This window comes from Prunus mume, linkage group LG6 (genome assembly GCF_029339155.1).
Source record: "Prunus mume cultivar Tortuosa linkage group LG6, ASM2933915v1, whole genome shotgun sequence".
Classification (NCBI taxonomy): Eukaryota; Viridiplantae; Streptophyta; class Magnoliopsida; order Rosales; family Rosaceae; genus Prunus; species Prunus mume.
This window is the reverse complement of record NC_142703.1, coordinates 1,543,600-1,571,440: the sequence shown is the minus strand read 5'-3', so window position 1 is coordinate 1,571,440 and position 27,841 is coordinate 1,543,600. Positions and strand designations below refer to the sequence as shown.

General features: G+C 35.9%; 2 protein-coding genes across 2 annotated transcripts; both read right to left on the bottom strand.

The window, feature by feature from the left end:
* Nucleotides 1-4,793: 4,793 nt before the first annotated feature.
* On the bottom strand, nucleotides 4,794-9,419 carry LOC103343161 (laccase-15-like). Its single transcript, XM_008246832.2, has 7 exons — nucleotides 9,264-9,419; nucleotides 8,923-9,074; nucleotides 8,134-8,378; nucleotides 7,652-7,777; nucleotides 5,712-6,300; nucleotides 5,186-5,541; nucleotides 4,794-5,096 (listed from the first exon to the last, which is right to left on the bottom strand). The coding sequence occupies exons 1-7, from the start codon at nucleotides 9,363-9,365 to the stop codon at nucleotides 4,957-4,959; spliced, it is 1,710 nt and encodes a 569-aa protein (XP_008245054.2). The 5' UTR covers nucleotides 9,366-9,419; the 3' UTR covers nucleotides 4,794-4,956.
* A 7,567-nt stretch (nucleotides 9,420-16,986) lies between these two features.
* LOC103343162 (putative laccase-9) lies at nucleotides 16,987-21,975 on the bottom strand. Its single transcript, XM_089055238.1, has 7 exons — nucleotides 21,840-21,975; nucleotides 21,569-21,720; nucleotides 20,261-20,505; nucleotides 19,970-20,095; nucleotides 18,245-18,830; nucleotides 17,486-17,835; nucleotides 16,987-17,244 (listed from the first exon to the last, which is right to left on the bottom strand). The coding sequence occupies exons 1-7, from the start codon at nucleotides 21,933-21,935 to the stop codon at nucleotides 17,111-17,113; spliced, it is 1,689 nt and encodes a 562-aa protein (XP_088911364.1). The 5' UTR covers nucleotides 21,936-21,975; the 3' UTR covers nucleotides 16,987-17,110.
* Nucleotides 21,976-27,841: the final 5,866 nt, after the last annotated feature.

The window sequence follows — 27,841 nt, the reverse complement described above, 5'->3', positions numbered from 1 at the left end:
TTGGTTAGGTCAGTACCCATTACTCTGAAACCATCTGTTATCAATCGGGTCTTAGGTTTTCGATCATGCCCTGGTTTTGATTTTGCAAAATTTGCTCTTGCTTCTGCTGAATACTCTGTTGATCTTTTTAAATCCATGGCATACACTGATCAATCCTTGCCTTTGACCTCTAAAGGTCTGCCTATCAAGTCTTACCTGTCCCCTTTTTATAAATTTTTGTGGGATTTTATCCGTCATAATGTTCTCCCCACTGGGAACAATTCTAATCCCACTCTTGCTGCCTGCCAACTCATGATATCCATGGTGAATCATGATAAAATTCCCCTTGGTGATATCCTATATAATGCCATTCTTGGGAAAACCATTGGTCATGGTACCAAGCACAAGGGGACTCTTGTGTTTCCCTGTCTGATTCAGCGCCTTTGTGAGAAAAATGGGGTGGCATTTCTTGATTCCGATCAGTGGCATCCCCCCATTGCTCCTTATGGCAAGGCCTCTGCTGCCCTTAGCCAGAGAGTTTCCAGGACCTTTCTCACTTCTGTGTCGTCTTCCTCTGAGAATGCCTCTCTCGAGCTCAGCTTGGCTGCCAAGGAGGAGTATATCCAACATCTTTTGACCCTCATTCCATCCACTTGATTCACACTGCTGCTGCTGCTTTGTCAGATCCTCACCTGCTTCCGCCACTGATGAGGACTCGGATGACTCTGTGGATTCTGGTGGCTCTTTGATCTTTTAGCTTGGTGCTGCTCTCGGCTGTGTCCTAGATAGGAAGATTACATCTAGATAGGTTGTGCATTTTGAAAAGGGGAGGTGTTTTGTAATCCCATTGTGAGTAGTCTGTGCATTTTGCTAGGGGGGTTTGTTTTTGTAAACACATTGTGGGTACTCTATGCATTGTGATAGGGGGAGTTGTTCTGTCCTATTTTGAACAACTGATATTTGACTAGTCATAACTCTATGTTCTGTACTGCTTTTAGACTATTGTTGGTTGACTAGTCATCCATCTATGAACATTTGCTGTTAATCTTGTTCCTAATTGCCTATCACTTTGTGGTTAATCTTTTTTATCTGGTGTTTCTATCTCTCTGCCTTTTTGCACTTTCCTTATCAACAAGGGGGAGAACACTCTCAACCCCACATTGCATAGTGTTTTAAAAATTTCTGTGATAATATGCTTGTTTTTGTGCTGGGAAGATTGGTTGTTCTTGCAGGTACCTCACTTCATCATCTCCTTAGTCTCGGTTTTGGGTTGAGTGTTCTTAGAGAGTGTGTTGTCAAGGAAAGCCAAAAAGGGGGAGATTGTTAATGTATGGTTTTTACTATTTTCTTTTGGCTTCCCTTGACAACTTTGTAATAGGATGTGTAATGTAATTTATCAAGCTCAAGTCTAGATTAGGGAAAACTTTTATTGGTGCTCTTCTCTAATCTCTGCTCTATGGTGGCTCAAGCAATTTGACAAAGGTATTGAGCATTGCATATCATTACATTAAACAGTCTTCATAAAATGATGACTAGTCATCCGTTTCTCAGATGACTAGTCATCCTTGTTTCCAGCTGGATAACAAACTGTTTTGTCCTATTCTTCTTTCTCTCTCTCTGCTGCCAAGTGGGTTTCCTGACCTAACGATTTTGTGGGTCTGTATAGCCCACGAGATTTCTCATTTGGAGTGGTCTCTTTTCGGGTGGAAGTTTTGGAAAGTTTGGCTTGCCTTCTTTCGCTTCTCCTTCCACGAGAGAACCATGATTTCATCTATGAGTTTTTCCAATTGATTTCTTTTTGAAAAACTGCATTTGAAACACAAATCTGCATCTAGCTATTTGAATCATTCTATCATTTATATCTAGGTCGGATTCAAGATTGATTTCTTCAAGAGTATGGTTTCTTGAAGAAATTGGTCTTTCTCCTTTGAATCCAAATTGGTTTCGGTTTGTGTTGGAGCTTGCAAGCTAGTGCCATGGAATGAACGAGCTGGAGAAGGAGCTGCCATTGCCATGAAGGACTGAGCTTCAAGCTTTGCTAAGTTGGAGAAGAAGATTGCACAAAGGAGGTATTGCTCATATTCCTAAATAGACCTAGGTGCTTCTTGAGCTTGGTTGTGTTTCCTTTGTAAGAATCTTTTTCTACTTAGTGGATTGCCTGGTCGGTTGATGACTCCCAGTTTTTCCCAATGGTGGGTTTCTGGGTGAACAAAATTTGTTTTGCATATCTGTAATTTTTCTGGGTTTGTGTTCTTGGTGGTTGACTAGTCATCTGTATCTGCTGTTTGATGATTACATGATAATGATGATTTCACACACTTTCACCATAGTTGTTGCTAGCACAGGGGATGCCTAGATTGACGGGTCCTTCTGAGTGCCTAGGTTGTCACTAGTAATCTTCTAGGACTGCAGGTACATTGTGGCATGCTCTGTGCATTCTATTGGTTGCGATTGTTTCTTGACTAGTAGTTGACTAGTCATATGCGTATTTGGTCTAGGTTTAAAGTGTGTGAAGCTTGCTGTGTTGTTGTGTCTTGTTTGTGTGATTAAGTTTACCCCTTGTCACCTAAGTACCATTTTCAAAATCCATTTTCAGGTCTTTATTGCCAGAAAATATTGATTTCCCTATAGCTATGTGGTTGTGTCCTTCAGGTCACCCTTGAGGTGCTGTTGTTCGGTTTTGGTCTCAGCTCAAGAGCTATTTATATAACATGAGAAAGTCTTTGTTAGAAATCAAGGCTTGATAGAAGGAAGACTTTAGATTGAAAGGTAACGTGATATAGCTGTCTTACTTGGACAGCAATTCTTTTCCTTTTCTGTGTAATTACCTTAGACATAGGATCTGGAGATTTCTTTCCTTTTGTATTCCTTAAGCTTTGTTATATACCTGTAATCTTTGTACAGTGATCAATACAGAAAACATTCACCATATTTTCTTATATGGTAGAGGAGGATGAAGGGAATATTGTGGGAATGGTCTTGTGTAGAGATTTCTAAAAACTCTTGTTTGTACCATATTTTGAAAATGGACCAAAAATGGTCTATTTCTCAAAATAATATATTTCAAGGCCCAGGGCCAACATCCTGATTCTTTTCTTGAAAACCAAAGGACCCCTTTTTACTTAAAGGACCATCAATAGATAAAAGAAATTAATAAGTGCCCATAAAGACAAAAAGCCCAAACCTTTGAGTCGCACTAAAGTTAAAAAGATTGGTAACCGTTACACATTAACCCACGTGAAGTCTGAAGGAGATTGTCACCATTAATGACGACTTGACTTCCTTCTCCCCCAGCAAAGAAACAAGCTGTACAAAAGCCAACAAAACCAGAAAGAGCCGAATTGCCAACCAGACTTTCGGGTCCAAAGGACTCAAGACAGGGGACTATCATAAGAGAACAGCAGTGTTTTGACAGAAACATCCTATCATCTCGCCTATGAACCAGTCCAAATCAGCAACTCAGTAGCTGACTTTGGATAGCATCCAAATAACCTCTTTCAGACTTCATCATTAAAGCTTTCTCCTTGCCTATAAATAAAGAGCCTCCGCCACAGAAGAAGAGGACTCTTTCTCCAAACTAGACGCACCGTCTCGAAAATACTTGAAGAACTCAAGATCTTTTCAAACTAGCCTGCTTAATCCCCAGATAACCAGTTGACAACTCATGCGTTTATTTTTTGTTGCTCTGCCATCTTCATGGTATGATTTTCTTTTAAAACGATCAGTTTGAATTGATGTATTTGTCTGACTGGATAGAGAAATCTCCAGTCCTTCCTTGCTTTGTAATTTATGTTTTGAATTAGTTAAATGGATAAATTAAGAACTCTTATCTTCCTTTTGCTATCAAGTTAAAAGTAGATAAAGAGATTTTAGAATTTATTTTAACTATTTCATCGAGCACTTGTCATTTAATCACTCTCATGTATATTATAAATGCTTCGGTAGATTAATTTAATTTTCCGCTTTTGCACTTTTAAATTTGAAAGTCCAAAAAATAGAAGGTTGATCGAGCTCGAATTACATCATTGGGCCAGAATTGACTATTGGACCAATCTGAGGCTGCTTGAATTTGAACTATATTTCTAAACCCAAATAGGGTATTGCTAACCACGGTCTTGGGTTTTCCTCTTGTTTGATCAGTTATTGCTCGTACTTGTCAAGCTGACATACATGAAAGAAAGAATATTGACTTTGACCAAGTCACAAAATCATTCATTCTTTTCATAATTTCCGAATTGATTCATTTTCGGTGTGTAATCTTATAGGTTCTAATTACCGAGGCAGTGGGTATGAATGTATGATGGATGATGCAATAAATTACACGAAACATATTGAGCAAAGAGGTATAGTTGCTTCCTAGTTTAATCTTAGAAAATCCAAGCTTGAATGGGTTTCTTTTGTATGAATCTGCATTTGACATAGGGGATTGCATAGTTTGTTGATATATGCTTCACTTTGTGTGTTCATGCTTCATGTTAATCTGTTGCGTACACATGCTTCACTTTAGTCATTGCTAGCACTGGGGATGCATAGCTTCATAGATCATTCTGAGTGCCTAGGATTTCACTGAGATGAGTCTGAACATGTGTTTGCTGATTGATTCTTTATTGGCTGTAAATTTGATTGTTAGTTTGTTTTTAGCTTTATATGGTATCGTTCAATTTGAAATTTACAGTGTAGCAGAATAATTAAGTGCTTTGTCTTGTTGAAAAGGTGTCACCTACTACCAAGTTTCAATTGATAAATTTAGTTGGAGGTGTGTTGTGGCGGAAATACAAAATTTGAAATTTAAGATTTGAGTAAGGAGCAAAAGATGCATAAGATATATATTTAATTTTTTCAACTTGTTTCCAATTTTCCTTCAAAGGATGAAAATCAACAAACAAAAAGATGTGGAGTAGACAAAATAATAAAATAGCAACAAATTTGTAAATATATAAATTGAGATTGACGGAAGATAAAATTAAATTTCTAAATTTAAGAGTTGGAACAAGGCGGCATATAAGCAGGTGGTCCACGAATCGTGCTTTCGCTGGTATTTCCATTCCTCACAATGAGCACAGTGTCCATTCCCCAGCTGGCATGCCTTTCCAAGTGACAGTGCATAAACCATACTCCTGAAAATCATTAACAAATAATTCATTTCATTAGGCTTTATGGTTGCTCCTTAATTAATTTAATGTGCATTTGATATTAAGAGACTTACCAGGATTATCAGCTACAAATCTGATGGCTGCCCATCCATTCTTTGGAACTCCAATGGTGTTTACTTCTGGTGGATCAACCAAATTGTAGGTCGTAGGCGACGTAGTACTGTTGAAATTCCCAGAACCAGTTCCAACCAAATAGAAGCTGAAACCATGGAGATGCATTGGATGGTTCTCAGGTGCAATGATGCTGGTCCCTTGGAAGACTATCTCAACTCCTTCACCATAGTTGATCATCCTCACCCTCGTCCCAAAGCTTGGATATAGTGTGTTGTTTGCTACGTCTCCCGTGAAGTTATAAAAATAAGGTGGTATGTCTGGGAAATTAGTTGCGTACACTCCATTGGTATTTCCCCTGCACATAGGCAATAAGTTGGGAAACCTTATATTTATACATAGAAACTTCATGAACTATAATACTATAATTTTATAGCATGTACTGTTTGATGCAAAAAACATGCACATATGCATATGCTAATAGATGGAGTCTCAACATAATTTGTGGAAGAAAAACATGATAGGTACCCATAATATGCTTGCAGTATACTATTAGATGGAGTCTGAAAACTGATGTTGTTTAAGCTTGCAGCAAGCGCATTTCCATCTGGCCCAGCACAAGAAGAATTTGTACAAATCCTTTCATTTATTGAAACAGCGATGTACATCGACGTTGAGATGTTTAAGGGGACACTAATAGGGTGGTCTTCGCTTGCCAAGGCCCTCACTTGCTTAGTGAAGTTTTCAGCAGCTGTGTCGTCATCGTGATCTGGAAGAGTCGGGAAGGGAGTGGTTGAGGGGGTGCTGTAGTTGCCGTTGTATTCAAGAATTGCAGTGGTGGTGCCGTTGTGGAATGCAACATTCCCGTCAACAAAAGAAGTAGCAGCGATGTAATAGTGGCTGGGAGGCTGGTTTGCAGTGACTAAAATGTCCATGGTTTGGCCTGGAGTTATCATGATGTAAGGGGTGGTTATAGGTTTTATGTATGCAGCATCTTGAGCTACCACTGTCAGGTTGTGGTCGGCGATGGCGAAAAACATTTCTTCGTTCATCACCGCATTGATTACACGGAGAAGATAGGTCTTGCCAAAATCAACCAACCAACGATATGTTGTTTCTGCACCATTAAACACGTGAATAAATCAAACACTATATTAAGAGTAAAGTAAATGTTTGTATATTTTACGCGGTATTTTCCTCTATTACTTATTGATTTTGGATAAAATAATAATGTGTCGTTGTAAAATAATTGTAGTTGATATAGACTTCAATGATAATAAAAAATAATAAAAAAACCACCGATGTATGACTGGATCATTTGGTTTATTAGCATTCATTCTTCACATTGTAAGAGGAAATTATGAGTTCAAATCTCAATGGACGACAACTACTAAATAAAATAGCGTGCAAATTTTTTTTTTTTTTCATGAAGAAGCAAAATAGTGATTTTCAATCATTTTCTTGAAGTTTTAACTACTTATTTTTTTAATCATTCATGAGTTGGGATTCAAATTTAGTACTTCTAAGGCCCCGTTTGATTCACGGAATGGATTTGAGGGGAAATCACTTTCCATGTCATTTCCCAAGGAATGAGAGTGAAAGATTCCTTTTCCACGTTTGGTAATGTCTGGAAAGTAACCAGAGATTTCACTTTGTTTCCTTTCTCATATTTGTTTTGAGTAGGAATGGAAAACAAAGTTTGTATAATTTTCCAATTATACCCATCTTAAATCAAATAAAAAAAGAATGCATTTAATGATACGTTGTAATTCTAAATTGTTCATAGGGACAAAATAGTCATGAAAATTGTGCATTGAATGTTAGCTAATTTTTCCAAACTTTCCCGTAAGGAGGGAAAACAAAACCCAAGTTAAGAGGAGGGCTTCCATTCCCCTCTATTTTCCCATATGCCAAGCAACTATTTCCCATGCCTGGAACCAAACATGGGAAAGCAATTGAATTTCCATTCCCAAGCCTCCTTTCCCATGAACCAAACGAGGCCTAATAGCAGTTGGGAAGATAAATATCACTTAATCAAGAGCTAATTTTAAATTGATTACTACGTTTTCCTAACTAATCACCACAAGTCAGAAAAGCTAATATCCTTTGCACGTTAATATTCCACAGACACCTAGAAGTCTTCTTCATTTACGTGGGATGTTACCATCATCCTTCATGTCAACCCCAGTTAGAAATTCACTCAATCAAGAGCTAATTTTAAATTGATTACTACGTTTTCCTAACTAATCACCACAAGTCAGAAAAGCTAATATCCTTTGCACGTTAATATTCCACAGACACCTAGAAGTCTTCTTCATTTACGTGGGATGTTACCATCATCCTTCATGTCAACCCCAGTTAGAAATTCACCCCACTGCTTTCTCACTTGTATGTATAAATAACAATAAAATAATTAATGGGATTAGATTATTAAATTATATTAGATTTGGAGCTTCGATTATAATTACCGTTAGAGCAACTATACAAATGTCCGGGCTGTCCATTGATTGTGAAGGCATCTGCAATGTTTGGTTCGCCACCTGTTGCAAGGGCATCTTCAATTATTTCCATCACATCTCCCTTGAACCAGGATCCTGCAGCAACCAGAGATCAAAAAGGAATATAATTATTAAGAACCAATTAGCAATTAGTGGAGTAGCCAAACTCGTTATAAGCCCTTACAAGATTTTCTAACTAATTTTCAATGTCAGACATTTTCACCTTCACATTCTCACTGTTATGACATGGCCCGCAGTCATTGTAAATAGTTCTTTATTTTTTTGGTCAAAGTTTGGAAGATGGGTGGGGGAATGTACTACTGAAGTTCGAGCATGCGACCACTGATTTGCAGGTAAATACTCTTACCATTGATCTATGGATTCATTCGCCAGTCCTTGTAACATACATTTAAATAACCAACATATATAAATCCTGATATAAATAAAAGTACCTAGAATTAGTGTTTCTTGTGCATCTGGCGTTGCAAATGGATAAGTTGTGTTGGCAGCCGGTAGAATAATGATGGCACCGTAGACAGTGGCGCGTGACCAATCACTATGAGCATGCCACCATAAAGTTCCTTCCTCAGTCGAGAAGATAATCTCGTACGTAAAGTTTGTTCCTGCTGGAATAGGGCACTGAGTTATGTTCTCAGGTCCATCTGACCATGGATTTCTTGGTTGCTTCACTCCATGCCTGTAAATATTACACAAGATAAAAGGGTTTGTCTTTTCTTTTCATGGTTTTACATTATGAAGCAATGAAAACAAAATGGAAGGTTTTATTTTTGTGTTTATTAAAGAAAAGATTAAAAAGCCAGAGGAAAGTTGCATTCAGGATGCACAAGAAAAGATACAACATGGAGCTTCCCTCCCCCTTCCTCTCCCCTTGTTTTTTGTTGTTTTCCAGATGTTATTCACAGTTTCACTTTCACGCCATGCACTCAAAATTTACTATTTTATTCTCTCTCTCTCTCCCCCTTCCCCCCCAACCACCAAAGCTTATATTCTTTTTTTCCTACTTTTTTGGTCAGTATCTTCCAAAGCTTATTTTCAAACTGGTCAAAGTCAGAAATAAAAAAAAATCCGGCACTGCTAACCTCGACGGGTTTTATCCCAATTCCTCAAACGGTTTTTATTCGTCATCTATTAGCTTTTCTCTAGTTTAGTGAGCCAAAAAAAAAAAAAAAAAGCATTCTGATCTAGAGCCATTATAATGGGGCTGCTAGCTAGGCTGTTACCAATGAATTGTGAGACCGTACAATCCTTGGTTGTGGACATTGACAAAAGCAGTATCTCCTTTCTGAACAGTGATGGTCGGCCCAGGCAAACTGCCATTCACAGTTAGGATGCTCTTTGTGCTGCAAAGCCTTGTAAAATTTGTTTCTTTTAGCTGCAAAATATCACAAAACGGACACCAACATTTTATTACACAATTCTACTGAAATACTCATAAAAAATCTAAGCACATTATCCACTAAAAATAAAAAATATATATGAAAAATTCGAGCCGAAGAAACCGATGATGATGAGCATGCAAGGGCTATCAAAATGGTATTAGTGTAATGTAGCAAGCACTTACAACAAAATCATAAAAATGGGTAGCGCCATCAGCCTTGCAAATCCTACCCAAGAACATAAACCCTAGAAATGCTAAGACCCAACTCATTTTGTTAAACTCCATTTCCAGGTCTTTGCCAGAAAATATTGATTTCCCTATTGCTATGTGGCTGTGTCCTTCAGGTCACCCTTGAGGTGTTGTTGTGCGGTTTTGGTCTCAGCTCAAGAGCTATTTATAGAACATGAGAATGTCTTAACAGCGATTTCCTCCCATATGATTAGATTTCAATTACGTACCTAACGAGTCGTAAAAAATTTGGTCAAAAAGAAAAAGAGACGTATGAAAACGAAGAATGTGTAGATATCTCTAGGTTTTCCACTGCACAATGCCGCGTTGGTGACAATTTCAGACAATAGTTAATGCATTCGACGAATAAAATGGCAGATATTGTATTTAATGATTCTTTAATGTATGACATACTAGCAAATAATAAATTAGGCTGGTAAATATCAAACACGAATAACTACATTTTAACAATGTTTGACCGATTTGTTTTTCTCTGTTCGGATCTACTTCGCTTTTATTCTAAGACTGTCGATTCATTGAAAACTCATCCAAAACCTAAGAAATTGACACTTCAATTTATTTATTTTAAAACAGAAGAACTTTAAGAAAATAGAATTATACACTCCGTCTGCTCCTCCCCAAAACCACTAATCCTTCTTCCTCCGATAGCTTTTGAAGTTTTGGAACCCAAATGATAGTATCAACAAGGGGCGTGGTATCTCAATCACCAAGAAATTACCACGTGAATACATTCATCCTTAAAACAATGAAACAAAGTTTGAGTTCTTAGATATTATTTTTTAGGAGAGTATTTTTGCTCACCACTTTAACCCGAGGTCTATGCTCACCGTCCTTCTGAACACTTGACACGTGTCTATATGCATAACCATGATTCCATAAATACAAAGTAAAAAGTTAACTATAGTTATGTCTATGAACACATGTCTTAAGAAGAGTGCTGAGGATATATACACATTTAGTTAAAGTGGTGAGCAAAAATGTGAGTGTTAAGTTTAGCCGACACCCCTCCTCAGGTTTCATTGCCGTTTGACTAATAAAGGTTCCCTTGCCGGTGGGGTTCTCTAGAAGAATATTTATCTTGCCGGTGGGGTTCTCTAGAAGAATATTTATCTTGCAAGAAGAATATTTATCTTGCCGGTGGGGTTCTCTAGAAGAATATTTATCTACGTACTGATAGAACCTACCCATTTTGGATTACATCGTGCCTACTAGTCATTAGGTAGCAACGTCTTCCGTTACCTATCCCGGCCAAAGGTTTTATCATTTTTGCACATGCATTTCAATACATCTTCCTTACTCATTAGGTAGAAACATCAACAGATCGTACCAGTGTACAATTCAATACATCTTCCCTACTCATTAGGTAGCAACATCAACACATCGTACCAGTGTCAGTGTCCACACATTTCAATCGGATGTGTGTATTTTCGTTTCCACAAGGCCTCTTCCATTACAAAATAAACTAAGAAATCAACAAAATCATTGCGACGCAATATTAGTATCGATATGACTCAATTAATTGAACACGTTTAAAGGCATGTATTCCGTATTCTTCTACCATGAGAACGCATCTCTTGATGAAGAATAGATGCAATTAACTTGTTCTCCTTGGTTGGAGGGTTGAATCCAAAAATGAATTCTTCACACATTTTATGTGATACAATTAGCTAATAAAATATACAGAAATAACATAATACAATACATAGCAATAATAACATAATACAATATATTTAGTTAGATGGCAGGTGTAAATTAGGCCAGTTACTCAGAGCAGTGAACCCGTTCCCTTACACCCAAATTTGAGCTGCGAGTCCACCCATCTTTATTTATTGTAATAAAAATACAAACATTGGACGACTATACAGTCCGGTGAACTCAAAACAATGGAATTAGTCAACACGCGGTTCAAATTCCTTGATAGCTAGACTCCTATATTGCTTTGAACTTAAAGGCTGTAGCAGCAGCCACCGCTTGGTCAATTATTGGCCCAATTGCAATATTCTGGGGGTCAGCCAATGGAATGCATTCTATTTAATTTTTATCAACTTTGACTGTACGAAGGAAAGTATCTTCATCAAACAAAATATAAATCGTCTATTACAAGAGCATCCTGAATAAAATTAGGGGCATCATTATAGAAAAGTGGGCCAAATTCTTTTTCTCCCCTTATATGCATTCGGATTCGATTCATGTAGCAGACAATCTTGAGGTAACTCAATGTATTACTCATCCATTCCCTTTCTAGCACATAGCAAGTTGAAGAGCATTTCAGTTGCCATGAAGACGAACATGTTGGGGAAGATAATCCGTGACCTTAATTAGTGCAGCTAATTAGTAACCTGCTTTCAATTTGACTCTGACTCTGGGACTCAGTCATCGTGTTCTATATAAAAATCCAAATTTGATTTAATTTTCAAACCCGCCCTTGACAAGGAAGCGTTTGAGCTATTGAGATACAATCACAAGGAAGCGTGTGGCTTTTTAAGGCTTGACAGACAGCAAATTGTTAGCTGTGGCTTTGTTGAAGCCAGAGGTTTAATTTGTCATCCAAGTACTAATTGCCTTAATAACTGATTTTGATGTGAGATTTCTTCACCTACCTCTGGGTTCTGATTAAAACATGTGCGGCCGGGCTTTTATTCTAAGGCCTTACAATTTAGCGCAACGTCAGGAGATATCTCACTAATTAGCATACTTAATATAGAGTGCTGCTATTTTCACCTACAAGTTCAATTTCCCCACCCATTTTATTTTCAAAAATTTAATAACAAAGTTACCTCATTGTAAAATGACTTTTGATGACAAATTTACAACTCTCTCTCTCACACGCATGCACCCACACCCATCTCCAACCAATTTAGGGGCATGTACAGCCACCTCTGTCACTAGTTTAGGTGTTGGTTTCGGATGGTCTTCCTGGACCTCCTTAATTGTAATGCTTTGTGGGGAATTTCTCTTAGCTGGGGCATAGGCCTCAGATGAAAATTCCTCTTTTGAATGCTTTGTACTTTGGCTCCAGTGGCGTTGGAGTGATATATATATCTATTTATTTTGGGTTTTGTCTAGCGAAGGAGGAGTGAGGGTTGCGGTGGGAAAATCAAATTGGTGGCAGGGATGGCTGCGGATATGGGAGAAGGATATGTGGATGTGGGTGTGATGGCCGTGGTGTTAACTGTTGGGTTTTCACCAAAGGAGGAGGTTGGGGGAGGTGGGGTGCAGCGAGGGCATGGGGTGGGAATGAGCTAATTGAAGAAATCTTTAATTGTTTTTTATAGAATTTTTTTATATTGTAATGGCAAATATGAAAATACAATTAAAGAGTATTTTAGGAAAAATAGTGGGTGGAAAGATAAGTTTGCGTTTTTTCAAATTTACATAGTGGGTGGGAAAATAGGATAATGGGATGGAAATAGCAGCACTCTTAATATATTGACCAATCACTTATTGGATGCAAAATAATATTTGATCAACAAAATTTTTATTTTTTTTACAATGTGATATTCTAATTCAGTGATCCTGAGCTTCTGCATTAAGAATAACTACTACAAAAAGGGAAAAAGGAGACCAAAAAACAACAACGGTATAAATAAATACCGTCATTGTGACGGTAACAGAAAACCGTTGTGGATAAGTAACTTAAACACCTAAAAATTCAAGATCCACTTAGGTATTTATAAAACATGAAGCACCGAACTTAAAAACAGTCATCTTATTAAACATGTTTCTCAAGACGTAAATTCTTAACCCCAAAAACAACAACCGCGTGCATGAAGCTACCGACGTAGAAAGTAAAGACGATGTTTTACGAAAACTACCATCGTGTTAACTGCTAGTTAAACACGACCAACTATTCTTAATTAGTATCGTATAATTTTAATGGACTCCACGTCGGTAGATTCGTAAGCAGTGTTGTATTAAAGTCATATACCACAATGGTAAAAATAAATTTATCGATGTATTAATGTCATGTACTACAACGGTATTTACTCATTACTGTCATATAGAGTAAAAGCGAACCACTGAACTAGTAGCGTAGATAACGACGTCTAAATATAAAAATATCCACGTCGTATTTTTAATATTTCAAGACATGTCAAGTTAGTACACTACGATGAGCTGTATAAATAAATGGTCGAGGTAAATGTCATTTACCACTTCGTTATTTAGAATATAGTGTTGGGTTGTTTGTACGTAACACATCGGTTTCTTCACTTATAGCATCATATAATATTATTTTTCCACTTCGTTAATTGAAAAATAAATTTATCGATGTATTAATGTCATGTACTACAACGGTATTTACTCATTACTGTCATATAGAGTAAAAGCGAACCACTGCACTAGTAGCGTAGATAACGACGTCTAAATATAAAAATATCCACGTCGTATTTTTAATATTTCAAGACATGTCAAGTTAGTACACTACGATGGGCTGTATAAATAAATGGTCGAGGTAAATGTCATTTACCACTTCGTTATTTAGAATATAGTGTTGGGTTGTTTGTACGTAGCACATCGGTTTCTTCACTTATAGCATCATATAATATTATTTTTCCACTTCGTTAATTGAAAAATACCGTCGTCTCTATGTCCTTTAGACGACTGTCCTTCTTTTATTACAGTCATTTGAAATTTTTATTGCTTTTTAAGATTTATTTTCTAGATTTTGCTGGCCTACGACGGTAGATCAACAAAATGACAAGTATGGAGTAAAAAAACGACAATTTCTATAGAAAATTGTCGTATGTGATATAATTTTAGGCTTATTTACTAAATGAAATCATCAAAGAAATGCAAATGAGATCCCAAGAGATATGAAATCTTACCAGTGGGAGCTATGTTCCTCATCACAATCGAATCACTAATATGAGAAGGACAATATTTTGAAAGTTAATGATATGTGTGTCATCAATATTTTGGACCTTCAATGAATTGAGAGAGACACACACACATCTACTTCCAAATTATTACCTCCCACCCAAATCATATGTCCCATATCCACCTTAGGATTAACCCCAAAAAAAAAAAAACAACACAAACAAATTGCTTAAAACTTACTGCTGTATCGGATTTAGTTGCGCCAAAATTGATTCAGTTGCATCGTTAACTTGTGATAGATTAATTCAACAAGGTCGATCTCATGAGGATTGATGATAGATTGATTCAATTCGATTCCCTATACAAAATAGAAATGAGGTGTTTTGATTAGGTAAGGAAAACATAAACTAAACTTAAACGACGGAAGTAAATACATATAAAAGACAAAAATAACTAACTCAAGTAAATAAATTAACAAGGTTAATTCAGATTCACAGATTGATTCTAGCTACAGTATGATTAAGTCATGGTGTTTGGTCCTAACCTTGTACTCTTAATTCCCTAATTAGATCATTTGTTGCTGAACCTAAATTAAGCATTAGAAATCCATTAAGCATAGAAGAATGTTTTAAACAACCAAGCATGTATTTAATCCCTGTTGTCGAATGTCCATACATACTTTTCATATTTCATAGTTCAATTCAAATTAAGGCATATGGTGTCTGTTCTCAATTCCAACCAAGATAGCTAACATATAAGTTTTAATGATAATCAATCATTCAAACAAGCATATTAACTTATAAGCATAATAAATAAGAACAAGAACCGTAATTGAAACTTGGAAACTAATCAAACTTGAAAACTTAAAAGAAGAAATTACATGATAATGAAAAAGAAAGTACAACTAAGAAAAACATAAAGGAAAATTTAGTAAAAGGGTTTTGTTACAACAATTGAGAACTTAAAAGAAAAACTAAGACATTTGAGAGAGAGAAGGGAGAGGAGCTCTAGAGAGATGTTTGAGAGCTCCCCTTCTTGGTGTGTGATTGTAAGCTTGGAAAACTTCACTATTTATAGGCCTAAGGGAAGTAAAAATCTAATTGAGTATTGCCTCTACCTACAACACCCACTTCACCAACTTTACCTAACTTTCCCACAAAAAACAATAAGCTCAAGCATGACAATGCATTGCAGTCTGCTTGTAGGCTCGTTTTGGGCTTGTTCTTCCATTGATAAAATTCTGGGAAAATATGGGTCTTGAAGTTCTTTGTCTTATCTTTCCAACCATATATAGTCCAGCTCAAGGAAAAATGGTAAAGGCCTTCAAATATCATTTTTTGCACAGTAACAAAGATGCTACCGAATTTCACCTTAAGTTGCCAAAACTTGCATAACTTCCTCTAGAAGACTCGGAATCATGAACCTTAAAATGGTGCAGAAACTATACTTCCACATCTTTCCAATGATATATGGCTCATCAGTTGGTTCTTCCAGAACAAGTATAGTCCAATCCGTAAAGTTGACTGATCTGCAAACACAATTTTGAGCTAACTTGACTCCAACAAATTGCATTAAAATGAGTTATAAAGTTTAATACACTGAAACAAACACAAAAGAGATGAAAAGCACAAATTTAACTAAAAAACATAATAAAATTATAAGCTAGAAGGGTATAAAATTATATACAATTATACACTTATCACTTACTTTAAACGTGGATTGTCTCAACTAGACCCCAAATGCATGACACTAATAAGGATATCATATGTCCCATCCCATATCCACCTTCGGATTATATATTAAAAAATAAATAAAAATAAAAAGCAAAGCAAGTTGCTCAAAACTTGCTTTAAACATGGCTTGTCACAATTGGACCCCAAATGCATGCCACCTGACCAGAAAACATATTTTTTTCTTCTTAAAGCAACCTAGAATAGTACTTGGATTTGCACAAAGAAAAAACAACAAAAAAGTTCTAACACGGCATTTATTAATTGGTGCCTGAGTGCCTCATTACTTGACCGCGTGGGTGTTGTCGTCCTTCCCTTCTCTATCCCCCAACGACCCAGAGAATCATCTCTTCAAAATAATAGCCTTCATCTCTTGAAAAACGAAACAGCAATTTCCATCCCTGGTAGACTATATCCATTTAGAGAAGAAACAAAATGGAACGAACAACCATTTCTCTTGGGTCCTTCCTTTTGCAATACCACCACCATTGTACGTATGCCCCAAATCTCTATTTGTGGTTCTCTTGCGCACCTAATATATTTTATTTGCTTATTATTGTATATGTTTACCAGATCTATAAATGACAAACGAAGTGGATTTGAACCCTCAAGTTAACAAAAGAGACCAAGAAGTCTGGCTTAGTGGTATGGAATTATTTTAAGAAGTTTTAGATGAGAAAACTGGAAATCTTATTACAGTTTAAGCCAAGTTGGAAGGCCTTCACGAGAATGAGTGGTTTGACAAATTTGTTTGGTTTTGTTTTATTTAGTATGCAGATTTTTGATGTGAAGGAAAATCACTGCAGTTGTAACTTCAAGTTTTGTTATGGATGTTATCTATGTTAATTGTTGTGGTTTGTATTTTAATTTTCAATTTTGGACAAGTTAAAATCTTGAACTGTGACTTTTATGTCATTTGAATGTGAACATTGTTCAGATTTTTTTTTGGGGTTAGCTTAATCATGATTAACAAGGAATTTAAAATAAAGTGATATTCAAAAATTAGCGTCTTTATTCTGAAAATAGTAATTTTTGAAAATTTCCAAAAATACTGAAAAATTCCGTATCAGAATAGAGTTAGTATCTCCCGAATTTTCGGAATCGGCATAGGAACTCAAAAAAGATAATCAAACATTACAGAAACTTGGATGATACAATTATTCTTAATAAAATCAAAGTCTCAGTACAACTATATAAACTGAGAGCCATGAAAGAGAAAGTAAATTTCAATATTTATTTGCAAGGAGGCATATAAGCAGGTGCTGGGAGCATGCTGGTTTCAGTGGTGTTTCCATTTGTCACAATGAGTGCAGTGGCCATTCCCCAGCTGGCGTGCCTTTCCAAATGACAGTGCATAAACCATACTCCTGAAAATAGTCATCAAATAATTCATTTCAATAGTGAGTTAACTTAGCTCCATGGTTGCTCTTATTTAATTTGCCTAATTACGTACATTATTATTATTATTATTTGTCAGATTTTGAAAAGTAGAGGAGAGCGGTGTTATTGGGGTTTGAACCTGGCACCACTTATTTGCAGACAAATACTCTTATCACTGAGCTGCCGTGACAAGTACATTAATTAGGTGGCTATAGAAGTAGAACTTACCAGGATTATCAGCCTTAAATCTGACGGTTGCCCATCCATTCTTTGGTACACCAATGGTATTTACTTCAGGTGGATCAACCAAATTGTAGGTCTTAGGGGCCTGATTAGGATCGAAATTTCCAGAACCAGTTCCAACCAAATAGAAGCTGAAACCATGGAGATGCATCGGATGGTTCTCAGCGGCAATCATGTTGGTCCCTTGATAGATTATCTCAACTTCTTCACCATATTTAATCGTCCTCACCATCGTCCCAAAGTTAGGATATATTGTGTCGTTTCGCACGTGTCCTGTGAAGTTGAAAATAAAAGGTCTGTGTGGGAAATTCGCTGAGTAAACTCCATAAATTGCCCTGTACATAGGCAATAAGGTCATTTAAGTTAGATTTTTTTTAATTAAAAAAAACAAAGTTCTAGTTTTGCAAAAAAATAAAAACAATTAATAAGACGTGGATTAATTTAAGTTCGAGAGAGTATATTAATTTAAACTATTATTTGTATTTAAAAACAAGTAAAACACATGCTTTTGGCTCAGTTACCATTTTACCTTGTACGCGACTATTCATTTCCTTTCAGTGAATGAACTAGGATGTAGAAATATGGGATGGGATGGGATGGGCTGAGTTGGACTGGGGTGAGGTGTTTAGTTGGGAAACGTTATCTACATAGAAAACTCTCATTAACGTATACAATAATTTGTGAGCTTAAAATACCGACATTAACCAATTAATTTGAGCAACTAATTCAAATTACGCTACGTACCCATAATAAGCTTGCAGTATATCAATCGATGGAGTCACAAAACTGATGTTGCTTAAGCTTGCAGCAAGTGCATTTCCATCTGGCCCATCACAAGAAGAATTGGCACAAATTCTTTCATTTACGGAAACAGAGATGAAGAGCGTGTGTGTGATGTTTAACGGGACATTAATGGGGTAGTCTTTGCTTGCCAAAGCCCTCACTTGCGTAGTGAAGTTTGAGGCAGCCGTTCCGTCGTCGAAATCAGGAAGAATCGGAGTGGGAATGGTTGAGGGGGTGGTGCTGCCATTGTATTGAAGAATGGCAGTGGTGGTGCTGTTGTTGTATGCAACATCCCCATCAACAAAAGGAGTGGAAGCTACGTCATAGTGGCTGGGAGACTGATTTGCAACTACCAAAATGTCCATGGTTTGGCCTGGAGTTATCATGAGGTAGGAGGTGGTTATAGGTTTTATGTATGCAGCATCTTGAGCTACCACTGTGAGGTTGTGGTTGGCAATGGCGAAGAACTGTTCTTCGTTCAACACTGCGTTGACTAAGCGGAGAAGATACGTCTTGCCATAATCAACCACCCAACGGTATGTTGTTGCTGCAACAGGAAATCAATCAGTTGTGTATTCAAATTCTAGTTACTGAATTAAAATGATGCCGCAAATTAATCATGCCAAAGTATGTTAGTTTTTACAAATAAACGGCGTTCATAGTTGATATAATCTTAGAGTAATGTTTGAATGAAATAATAATGCCTTTTGGAAAATAATTGTAGTTGATATAATCTTCCACAAATAATTTTATTTGAGGGTATCTTATGAATTTTATTTTAATGATCTGAACGGTATATATTGGCCTAATTGCTAAACTATAGTCAAATATAATATTGCTCTTCATAACTCAGGATGACCCACCTTTATCCCTCAACTGAGATTTTGAGTCTCACTTTACAACTCACCATCATGTCGGTTAAAACTTGTATTAAAAATGTTGACATGACATCAGCGTACTCATGAAATGTGTAACACATGAATGCCTTGTGCACCAAAAATAAAATTTCAAAAAGTTTAATTTAAGACCCAGCCCTAGCCCCACCGCTACCCCCTTACCTGCCCCATGTGCCCCCCACCAACTGATGACATCCCCACTGCGATACCCAAAGCAATCCCTCCAACTGATGACATCCCCAAAGCACTATTAAAATCTTTGCTCAGGGTTGCACCTTTACCATCAAAATGAGGGCGGCCTTATTGTCCTACTTAACTGGTTTAATACACGTCGGTGTTATATTTTAATCTTTATTAAAAGAGATTTAAAGGGGGTGGACTTACTGTCCCATTTAGTTGGTCTAATACACGTCTGTGTTATATTTTAATTGTTACTAAACGGGATTTAAAGAGAGTGGACTTACTGTCATACTTAACTGGTTTAATACACGTCAGTGTTTTTAATCCTCACTAAATGGGATTCAAATCTAGAAAATCTAACATCGAGAAAAAAATACCACTAAACAGCTATTTTGAACTTGCTTACTACTTTTAGCGTACACCACAAGTCAAAAAAGTATACCGCTTTGCATGTTCCAATAATAACGATATTCCATAGACAACCTGTAAGTTTCTTCATTTATGTCAAACCCACTTAGAAAAACACTCAATTGCTTTGCTCACGTCCACATATAATAACAACAGATAAGTCCATGTATGAGACTAGGTTTGGATATTTTATTATAATTACCGTTGGAACACTTATACAAATGTCCAGGCTCTCCGTTGATTGTGAAGGCATCTGAAATGTTTGGATCGCCACCTGTTGCGAGGGCATTTGCAATGATTTCATTCACATCTCCCTTGTACCAGGATCCTGCCAACGAACCAGATGACAATGGAAAATAATTATTGGGATTCGATGATGCAACTATACGATGTAATATTTTTTTGTTTTCATGTCTGTGGTTGCGACATGGCCCGCAGTCCATGTAAATAGTTAATAACTAATACATGTAAATTTGTATTAAAATAAAAATACCTAGAACCAGTGTTTCTTCTCCATCTGGTGTTGCAAAAGGATAAGTGGTGTTGAGAGCTGGTAGAATAATGATGGCACCATAAACGGTGGCACGTGACCAATCGCTATGAGCATGCCACCATAATGTTCCTTCTTCAGTGGAGAAGATAACCTTGTAAGTGAAGTTTGACCCTGCTTGAATAGGGCATTGTGTTACGTTCTCGGGTCCATCATACCATGGATTTCGTGGTTGCTTCACTCCATGCCTGTAAATATTAAACAAGATTAAAAAGTTCGTCTGCTTACCTTGATTTTCCTTCTCACGGTGGAAAATTGAAGCAAGAAAAAGACTAAAGACTCAGCATGCACGTTAATGGAGTTCAGCTTTTTTTTTTTCTTTTTTTTTAATTTAAAAAAAACTTGATTTCCAAACTAAAAGTTTTATGTTCAAACCCCTAAATGCGGGAAAACCCCCTTCCTCTTTAAACAAGATTTAAAAAGCTCGTTTGGTAGCTTGATTTTCCTTTTCTTCTTAAGGTGGAAAATTAATTGCAGCAGTGTTTATTAAAGAAAAAGACTAAAGACTAAGCATGCTAGTTCATGGGGTTCAGTTTAGTGGAAAATAGCCTTGACTTCTAAAGTAATGATCTCATATTTGAACCCCTAAAACACTTGATAATATGTGTAGAACCCTCTACCCTCTCTAGTTTAGACTATCATTTACATTTTTTTTTATAAGAAATACCCAACGTTAAGGAAAAGAGTTGCTTACAAGACATACATATATTAGACAAGGAAAAAGAGTTCCCTCCTCTCTTCCTGTAGGTAAGGCCATCTCCAGCCATAGGGCTAAATGTAGTCCATGACTAAAAATTTAGCCCCCCAAAATATTAATTTTTTAAAGAATAGTGCCGGGCTAAATTTTTCCATCTACAACCATGTATGGCTATATTTTAGGGTCTTTCATATCTTATTATTTTGAGGAAAGAGAAGTGATGAGTGCTTTAATGTTTGGTGGTTAAAAAACACATGGTGGGACCCACTATGAATTTGGCCTATTGTTACGTTCCCTCCTCTCTTCCTGTAAGTAAGCTATTGGAATTGGCCAGGAGAGCCCATCATGAGATGGAGAAGAGAATATTCCAAGTGGAGACTTTGTCAGTCCATTCACACACACAACGAACGACATAATTTTCCACCAATAAGCTTAATTATCTATCCAGCTTATCTTCGAACGCTAGTTAGTAGCAGTTTTGGACTACTGGTCAATGCCAAAAAATAAAATAAAATACAATATAGAGCTAAGCTAATGGGATTGGTAGTTTTTACCAATGAATGGTGACACCGTATGAGCCTTGGTTGTGGACATTCACAAAAGCAGTGTCCCCCTTCCGGACAGTGATGGTCGGCCCCGGCAAAGTCCCATTCACAGTTAAGATGGTCTTTGTTTCGCAAAGCCTTGTAAAATTCGATTCTGTCAGCTGCAAAACATCACAAAACAAAACAAAAAAATGATGAAAAAATCGAGCTGAAGCAACGGATGATGATGAACATGCAAAGGCTGTAAAAATGGTGTTAGTGTAATGCAGGAAGCACTTACAACAAAATCATAATAATGGGTATCGAATGCCTTGCAAAGACCCAAGAACATAAACCCTACACAGGCTAAGACCCAACTCATTTTCTTAAACTCCATTTTCTAGTGTGTTCTTCAGGTTACCCTTGAAGTGTTGTGCGGTTTTCGGTCTCAGCTCAAGACCTATTTATAGATAGAGTTCATGCCAAGTTGCTTCTATTATTAGTAGCTAAGTTTGCCTCCTACATGTTTGAAATTTACCTACCAAACTACGCAAAGTTAAAAATAAATATAAAAAAGCACGCGGAAAACGAAAAGCATGGGAAAGTTGGTACCGTGTATTAGATAAACAACTTCACTACAGGAAAACGGACAAAAGCCATTCATGTCAAGACCACGACAGGAGATCCCTCAGTCTAGTAGTATATCCTGTCATCAACTGGGTTTATGTCGGTAAATACTGTTCTAGCCACTGTGCTCTGTGCCTCGATTACCAGTAAGAATAATAAAGTAACGTCAAACTAGACTGACTAGATTTTTATTTTGTTTTGGGTGGATTGACATTGCACAGAACAACGACAACAAATTTTGTATTTTTTGGAAAATCAGATATACTACAATTTTATCCTCTCTTTTTTTCCAACTAACGTTCCAGGTTTTCTTGTCGGTTTGATGAACAAAGTTCCCCATAACGTTGGGGGTACTCTATAAACTTAGTTTATCTTTATACTATAAAAGCAACAACTTCCTTCACTTGTATCCCAGAGTTTTGATCCATTTTGAATTCTACACACATCATACAGGTTTGGAAAAGTTACAGATTAGGTCATCTCTAAGTGAGTGCTATATCCTCAAATCTAATCTAAAATTCCTAAAACTAATCTCTAAAAGTGGGCTCAAAGGAGTATAAAAAAAAAGAGCGCTACACAAAGGTCAATTCCTAACCCGAACTACTTGAATGGAGCCCAACTGACATCACCTAGTCGTTAGGTGACATCAGCTAGTTTATTTTTTAAATCTGAAGAAAATGATCTTTTAAATTTCATCCTTTTATATAATTTCTCACAATCCCTTCATTCTTTTACAAACTATCCTTCATCTTTTTCCATTTAAATTAATTTTTAAGTTGTTTTTAGAACAAGAAAAATCCTAATCGTAAATCTATAGGGCTAATCACATACCGACATATAGATGTCAAAAATCCTATCCAAAATATTTTTCTCTTCTAAAATGTATTTTAAATAGAATATAAATAGTAGTTTAATTAAATTAACTAATAAATTTACTTCATATCCTAAAAATTATTAAAATATTAAATTTAGCCATTTGCTGTTGGAGACAGTTAAAATGTAGCATGACACTATTCCTTATAAAATTATTTTTTTAAATGCTAAATGTAGTCCAGGGCTAAGGGTGCGTTTGGGATTGTGATGATTAAAAATGACAACCCTTATCCCTCCCATTCCGAACTCTCTTCTTCTTCCTTCTTCTCACGCAGATCAATTCTCTTCTTCTTCAGCAAAAGTAAATGAAATAACCTTTTATGTATTTTAAAATAAGTTTTTTCTCCACCCTTAAATTAGATTCAGGGTAAGTGACCACAAACTCTTTGGACTATAAGAGTCTAGGAGAACGGGACTGTTTATAATTTATGGTAAAATATGTGTGCTAATTGTAGATTATATTTTTTTTATAAAAAACTGTAAATTAAAAAAAGAAAAAAAAATTTATGTAGTGAAGTTGGGTTTTTTATTTTTTTTTATTTTTATAAAGTAGAAAAAGAATGAAAAAAAAAACAAACAGATTCATCATCATGCCTTTTTCGGTCATTATACACACAAAAGCACTTGTGATAAAAATTTACGAAACACTTTGATTACTCACAACATTTTTTCAAAACCAATTTACCAAATGCTTAGCTGTTTTTCTTCACAACTGATTATTTTCGCAGCACAACAGAAGTAGTTTTTTTTAAAAGCATAATAATGTCAAACTAGTCTTAAATATAGTCCTCCTCACCTAGAGATGGCTTTTAGTGGTTTCAAATTCAAATACTAATTGCATTTTGGCAATATGTTTAAGAGGAAAGCTTCTTCTCAATTCATGTCAGCCCGCCATCTCACTATTCCACCCCTCTAATATGCTGTCAGCTATCTATTATTTTGACTTCCGTTTTTCCCATCTTTATTTCTCTCTTTCGGTTCTCTCTCTTCTCTCTCTCTCTCGCTTTAAATTTGGGATTTGATGGGTTGATCTTACGGGTAACAAAATTCACCAAAACATTGCCCAATAATAATAATAAAATATAAAAGACAATCACGTATAACTTTTTTTGAATAAACTATAAAATGTTATTATGGTAACACTGATGACACGTGATTAGAAAAAAATATTTATAAAAAACACTAGATATTCAAATTCCTTGACAAGTCGACTCCTATATTTTCTTTGAAATATTCCATGCTTCTATGTTCTAGCAGCAACTTTTTTTTTTTCCATGAAGCTGGATTTTACAAGGGAAACTTTTTTAATATTTTCCTAAAACCAAACAAAAGACTCCAAATTAGACAAAGCAAGCAAACCTCACAAATCGAAAGGGTTTAAGGTGGCATCAGAAGACCTTATAAGCAGTAGTGTGGAATTTCATACTAATATCAAGACTTCAAATTTGATCATTTATATTCCAAAAGATGAAATAGAAAAACTCATAAAGTGCACCCAACTCTACATAAAAAAATGAGGAAAATATCTAAAAATTCATAAATTTAAACAAAAGAGGAAGAGAAAGAAAGGGTTTGGAGTTTTTAGTGCAAATATCATAAACTAACCTAGTTTAAGAGAAATGAGTAAAAGAGAGACTTAGCCCTACCTAATATAATATATTATAATATTATATCATATATAATATACAAATAAATGACCTGGGACCACATTTGCTCACTGCTTATAAGGTGTGGCTTGATACAGATCACTAAGATTTGAGCCAGCGTGGGCTTGATACAATCACAAGGACCCTCAAGTTTGACAATTGCTCCAAATACAGATTTTGATTTGAGATCTTCTGTTACGCAATTTTAGCGTGCATAATTTTTATTCCCACGCCTAATGTCACTCCCTTTGGGTTCTGTGCGGCCATGGTTTCATTTAAGGGTTTTTTTTGTTTTGGGATGTGTGATTAAAGATACGGACTATGCTAGATTTTGGTGATTTGATTTTTTTTTATATTTGTTTACGCGAGTTTTGTTCGGTTTAGTCTTCTTGTGATTTTTGTTTTATAATTTACACGGATTCTGTTTGATTTACTTTTACCTATTGGGTTGTTTCCTTTCGAATTTGTAGTCATGTTGAAATTGGATTGTACATGTCTTTAATGTATTCCTGAAGTTTTTTTTAATGAATATCGTTGTTTAACCCAAAAAAGAAAGGTCATGTAAAACAATTGTATTTTGTCAACGAAAGCTAATGTTTATTGGATGGGTTTGTTTTAAATTTATGAAGTTTGTTTTTAGTCATCATTATTTACCACGTCTACAGCAATACTAAATTATGCACTTCGAGCTGCCTTTGAGGTGACATCTTTTCTTACTAGAATATGTGGTGGCTTGAGGGATCCATCATTGGAATATGTGGAAGTTTGTTTTTAGTCATCATTATTTACCACATCTACAGCAATACTAAATTATGTGCTTCGAGCTGCCTTTAAGGTGGCATCTTTTCTTACTAGAATATGTGGTGGCTTGAGGGATCCATCATTGGAATATGTGGAAGTTTGTTTTTGGTCATCATTATTTACGTCATCATTATTTACCACGTGTAACACCCCGACCCCAAATTTATTCAATGTTTAATTAATTTAAGTGGAATTGAGAAATTACCCGTGGGATAAGGGTATTTTGGTCATTTTCTTACCCGGAAGGAATTTGGGATTTCGGTTGTACCGTTGCGTAGAGCACGGTGAGATGAGTCCGTAGACACGTAGTGGGCTCGAATCGGAGTTGTAGAGAGAGATATGGTCAAATGAAGCTCAGTGGCATAATCGTAAATATTTGGAAAATGGATTTTTGGTTAAAAGACGGAAATGCCCCCGTCTGTCTCTCTCTCTCTCCCGAATATGTGGTGGCTTGATGGGATGGTTGGGTAGGATTTCATAAATTTTGAGGCTAGGTAGCTCGATCTACGAGTTGAAATTCGGCGGTTTTGCGATCGCGATTGGCCAATATGTCCAGAACAAAGTGACTCAAATTAGGTGTATTACCTAGGGTAGGAGTCTTGGCTCACGATTTGGAAGTTTTAAATGCGATATTTTGATATTTTAGTGCTCGGATCTATCGCATATCGCGTATTTTCGAGGTTTGGACCGTTGGATGGTCCTGAAGTTATAATATGTTGATCGGTATTACATCAATTCATCATAAAATGGAGTGGATACTAAAATGCCAACCCTAGGGTTAGGGTCCATCGTGCGATCGTGAGCGATTCCGATCTGGACCAAACTTGCAGGACGTGTGTCCTAGAGCCTGTACAACCTATAGGAACTTTCGGATCAGAATTTGGAGGTCGTGGGCCTTTGTCCAAGTTTGGGTAGTTTGACCACCGCTAACTTTCCTTGTAGTTCTACCATCCCAGGCTAGAATGACCTTAGTGGAGTCAGACCGTGAGCTTAAGATATAAATTAGTGAATTTAAATGGGGGAGTTTATGGAATGCTTTATTTGTTGAGACTTATTTAAGATTAGAAAGTATATTTTCTATAATTAATTGTGTGGATGTATAAAGGTAATTAAAGCGATTGAATGTTAGTATTGTGATGTTTATTGGATGGGTTTGGATTTTAAATTTACGAAGTTCGTTTGGTTAGTCATGGTATTATTTACCACTTCTACAACATGTTTATACTAAATTATGCACTTCGATGCGGTGGAAATTTTGAAATGTTCAATTTATAGGGGAGACTTCTGGTACTAAATTATGCGCTCATCTTTTCTTACTAGAATATGTGGTGGCTTGAGGGATCCATCTTGGAATATATGGTGGCTTGAGTGGCTTTTTGATATTTTAGTCTCTGATGTTAACGTTGCAATTCATCTTTGAATAAAATTTTCCATTCTTTAGCAAAAAAAAAAAAAGGGTCATGTAAACAATTGTATTTTATCAACGAAAGCTAATGTTTATTGGATGGGTTTGTTTTAAATTTACGAAGTTCGTTTTTAGTCATCATTATTTACCACTTCTACAACAATACTAAATTATGCACTGAGTGGCATCTTTTCTTACTAGAATAGGAGGGATCCATCATTGGAATATGTGGTGGCTTGAGTGGCTTTTTGATATTTTAGTCTCTGATGTTAACGTTGCAATTCGTCTTTGAATAAAATTTTCCATTCTTTAGCAAAAAAGAAAGAGTATATATATATTACTTTTTTTTATACAAGCAATATATCATATATGCAAAGGCAGAAACATAAATTTTTCAGTGGTTGGCTAGTTAAAATTTTTAGCTTAAAATCTAATGATTTTTTTATTTATTTTTTATATAAAAAATCTTACCTTTGTATTGTGAATCCCTAAAAATTTCTTGGCATAAAACGAATAAGCTTCACAAATACAAAGTTCAAAAATATAAATAATTAAGTTCATTTATATGTTGTAAACACAATAATAATATAATTAGGTTAACATATTGTTCCATACTTGAAATAGAATACAAATAAAATTAAGAAAATAATATTTCTCTACCGTGTTGTAGTTGATGATGAACCATATAAGTCTTTTTTTTTTTTGGGAGTTTCACTAAAACACCCAAAATGGGAGCTGAAATTATAAAAAAACCCAACACCCAAAACACTTTATAAACACACCCAAAACCCATCATTACACACACTCAAAACCCATTTATAAACACACCCAAAAAATATACAATTGTTGACTTTAGGGTTGATTTTGGGTGTGTTTCTATGTTTAAATAGTGTTTGGATTTTTTTTATAAATACATGTCTAGGATTGAGTTTATTTATAAATTTGTATTTT

Coding starts and splice junctions, on each gene's coding strand:
- LOC103343161 (XM_008246832.2), bottom strand. CDS start 9,365: ATGGAGTTTAACAAAATGAGTTGGGTCTTAGCATTTCTAGGGTTTATG. Junction 9,075..9,263: donor CCCATTTTTATGATTTTGTT/GTAAGTGCTTGC, acceptor GATATTTTGCAG/CTAAAAGAAACAAATTTTAC. Junction 8,379..8,922: donor TACGGTCTCACAATTCATTG/GTAACAGCCTAG, acceptor TAATATTTACAG/GCATGGAGTGAAGCAACCAA.
- LOC103343162 (XM_089055238.1), bottom strand. CDS start 21,935: ATGGAGTTTAAGAAAATGAGTTGGGTCTTAGCCTGTGTAGGGTTTATG. Junction 20,096..20,260: donor AGAAGAAACACTGGTTCTAG/GTATTTTTATTT, acceptor GTTCGTTGGCAG/GATCCTGGTACAAGGGAGAT. Junction 18,831..19,969: donor TTTGTATAAGTGTTCCAACG/GTAATTATAATA, acceptor TTCCTGTTGCAG/CAACAACATACCGTTGGGTG.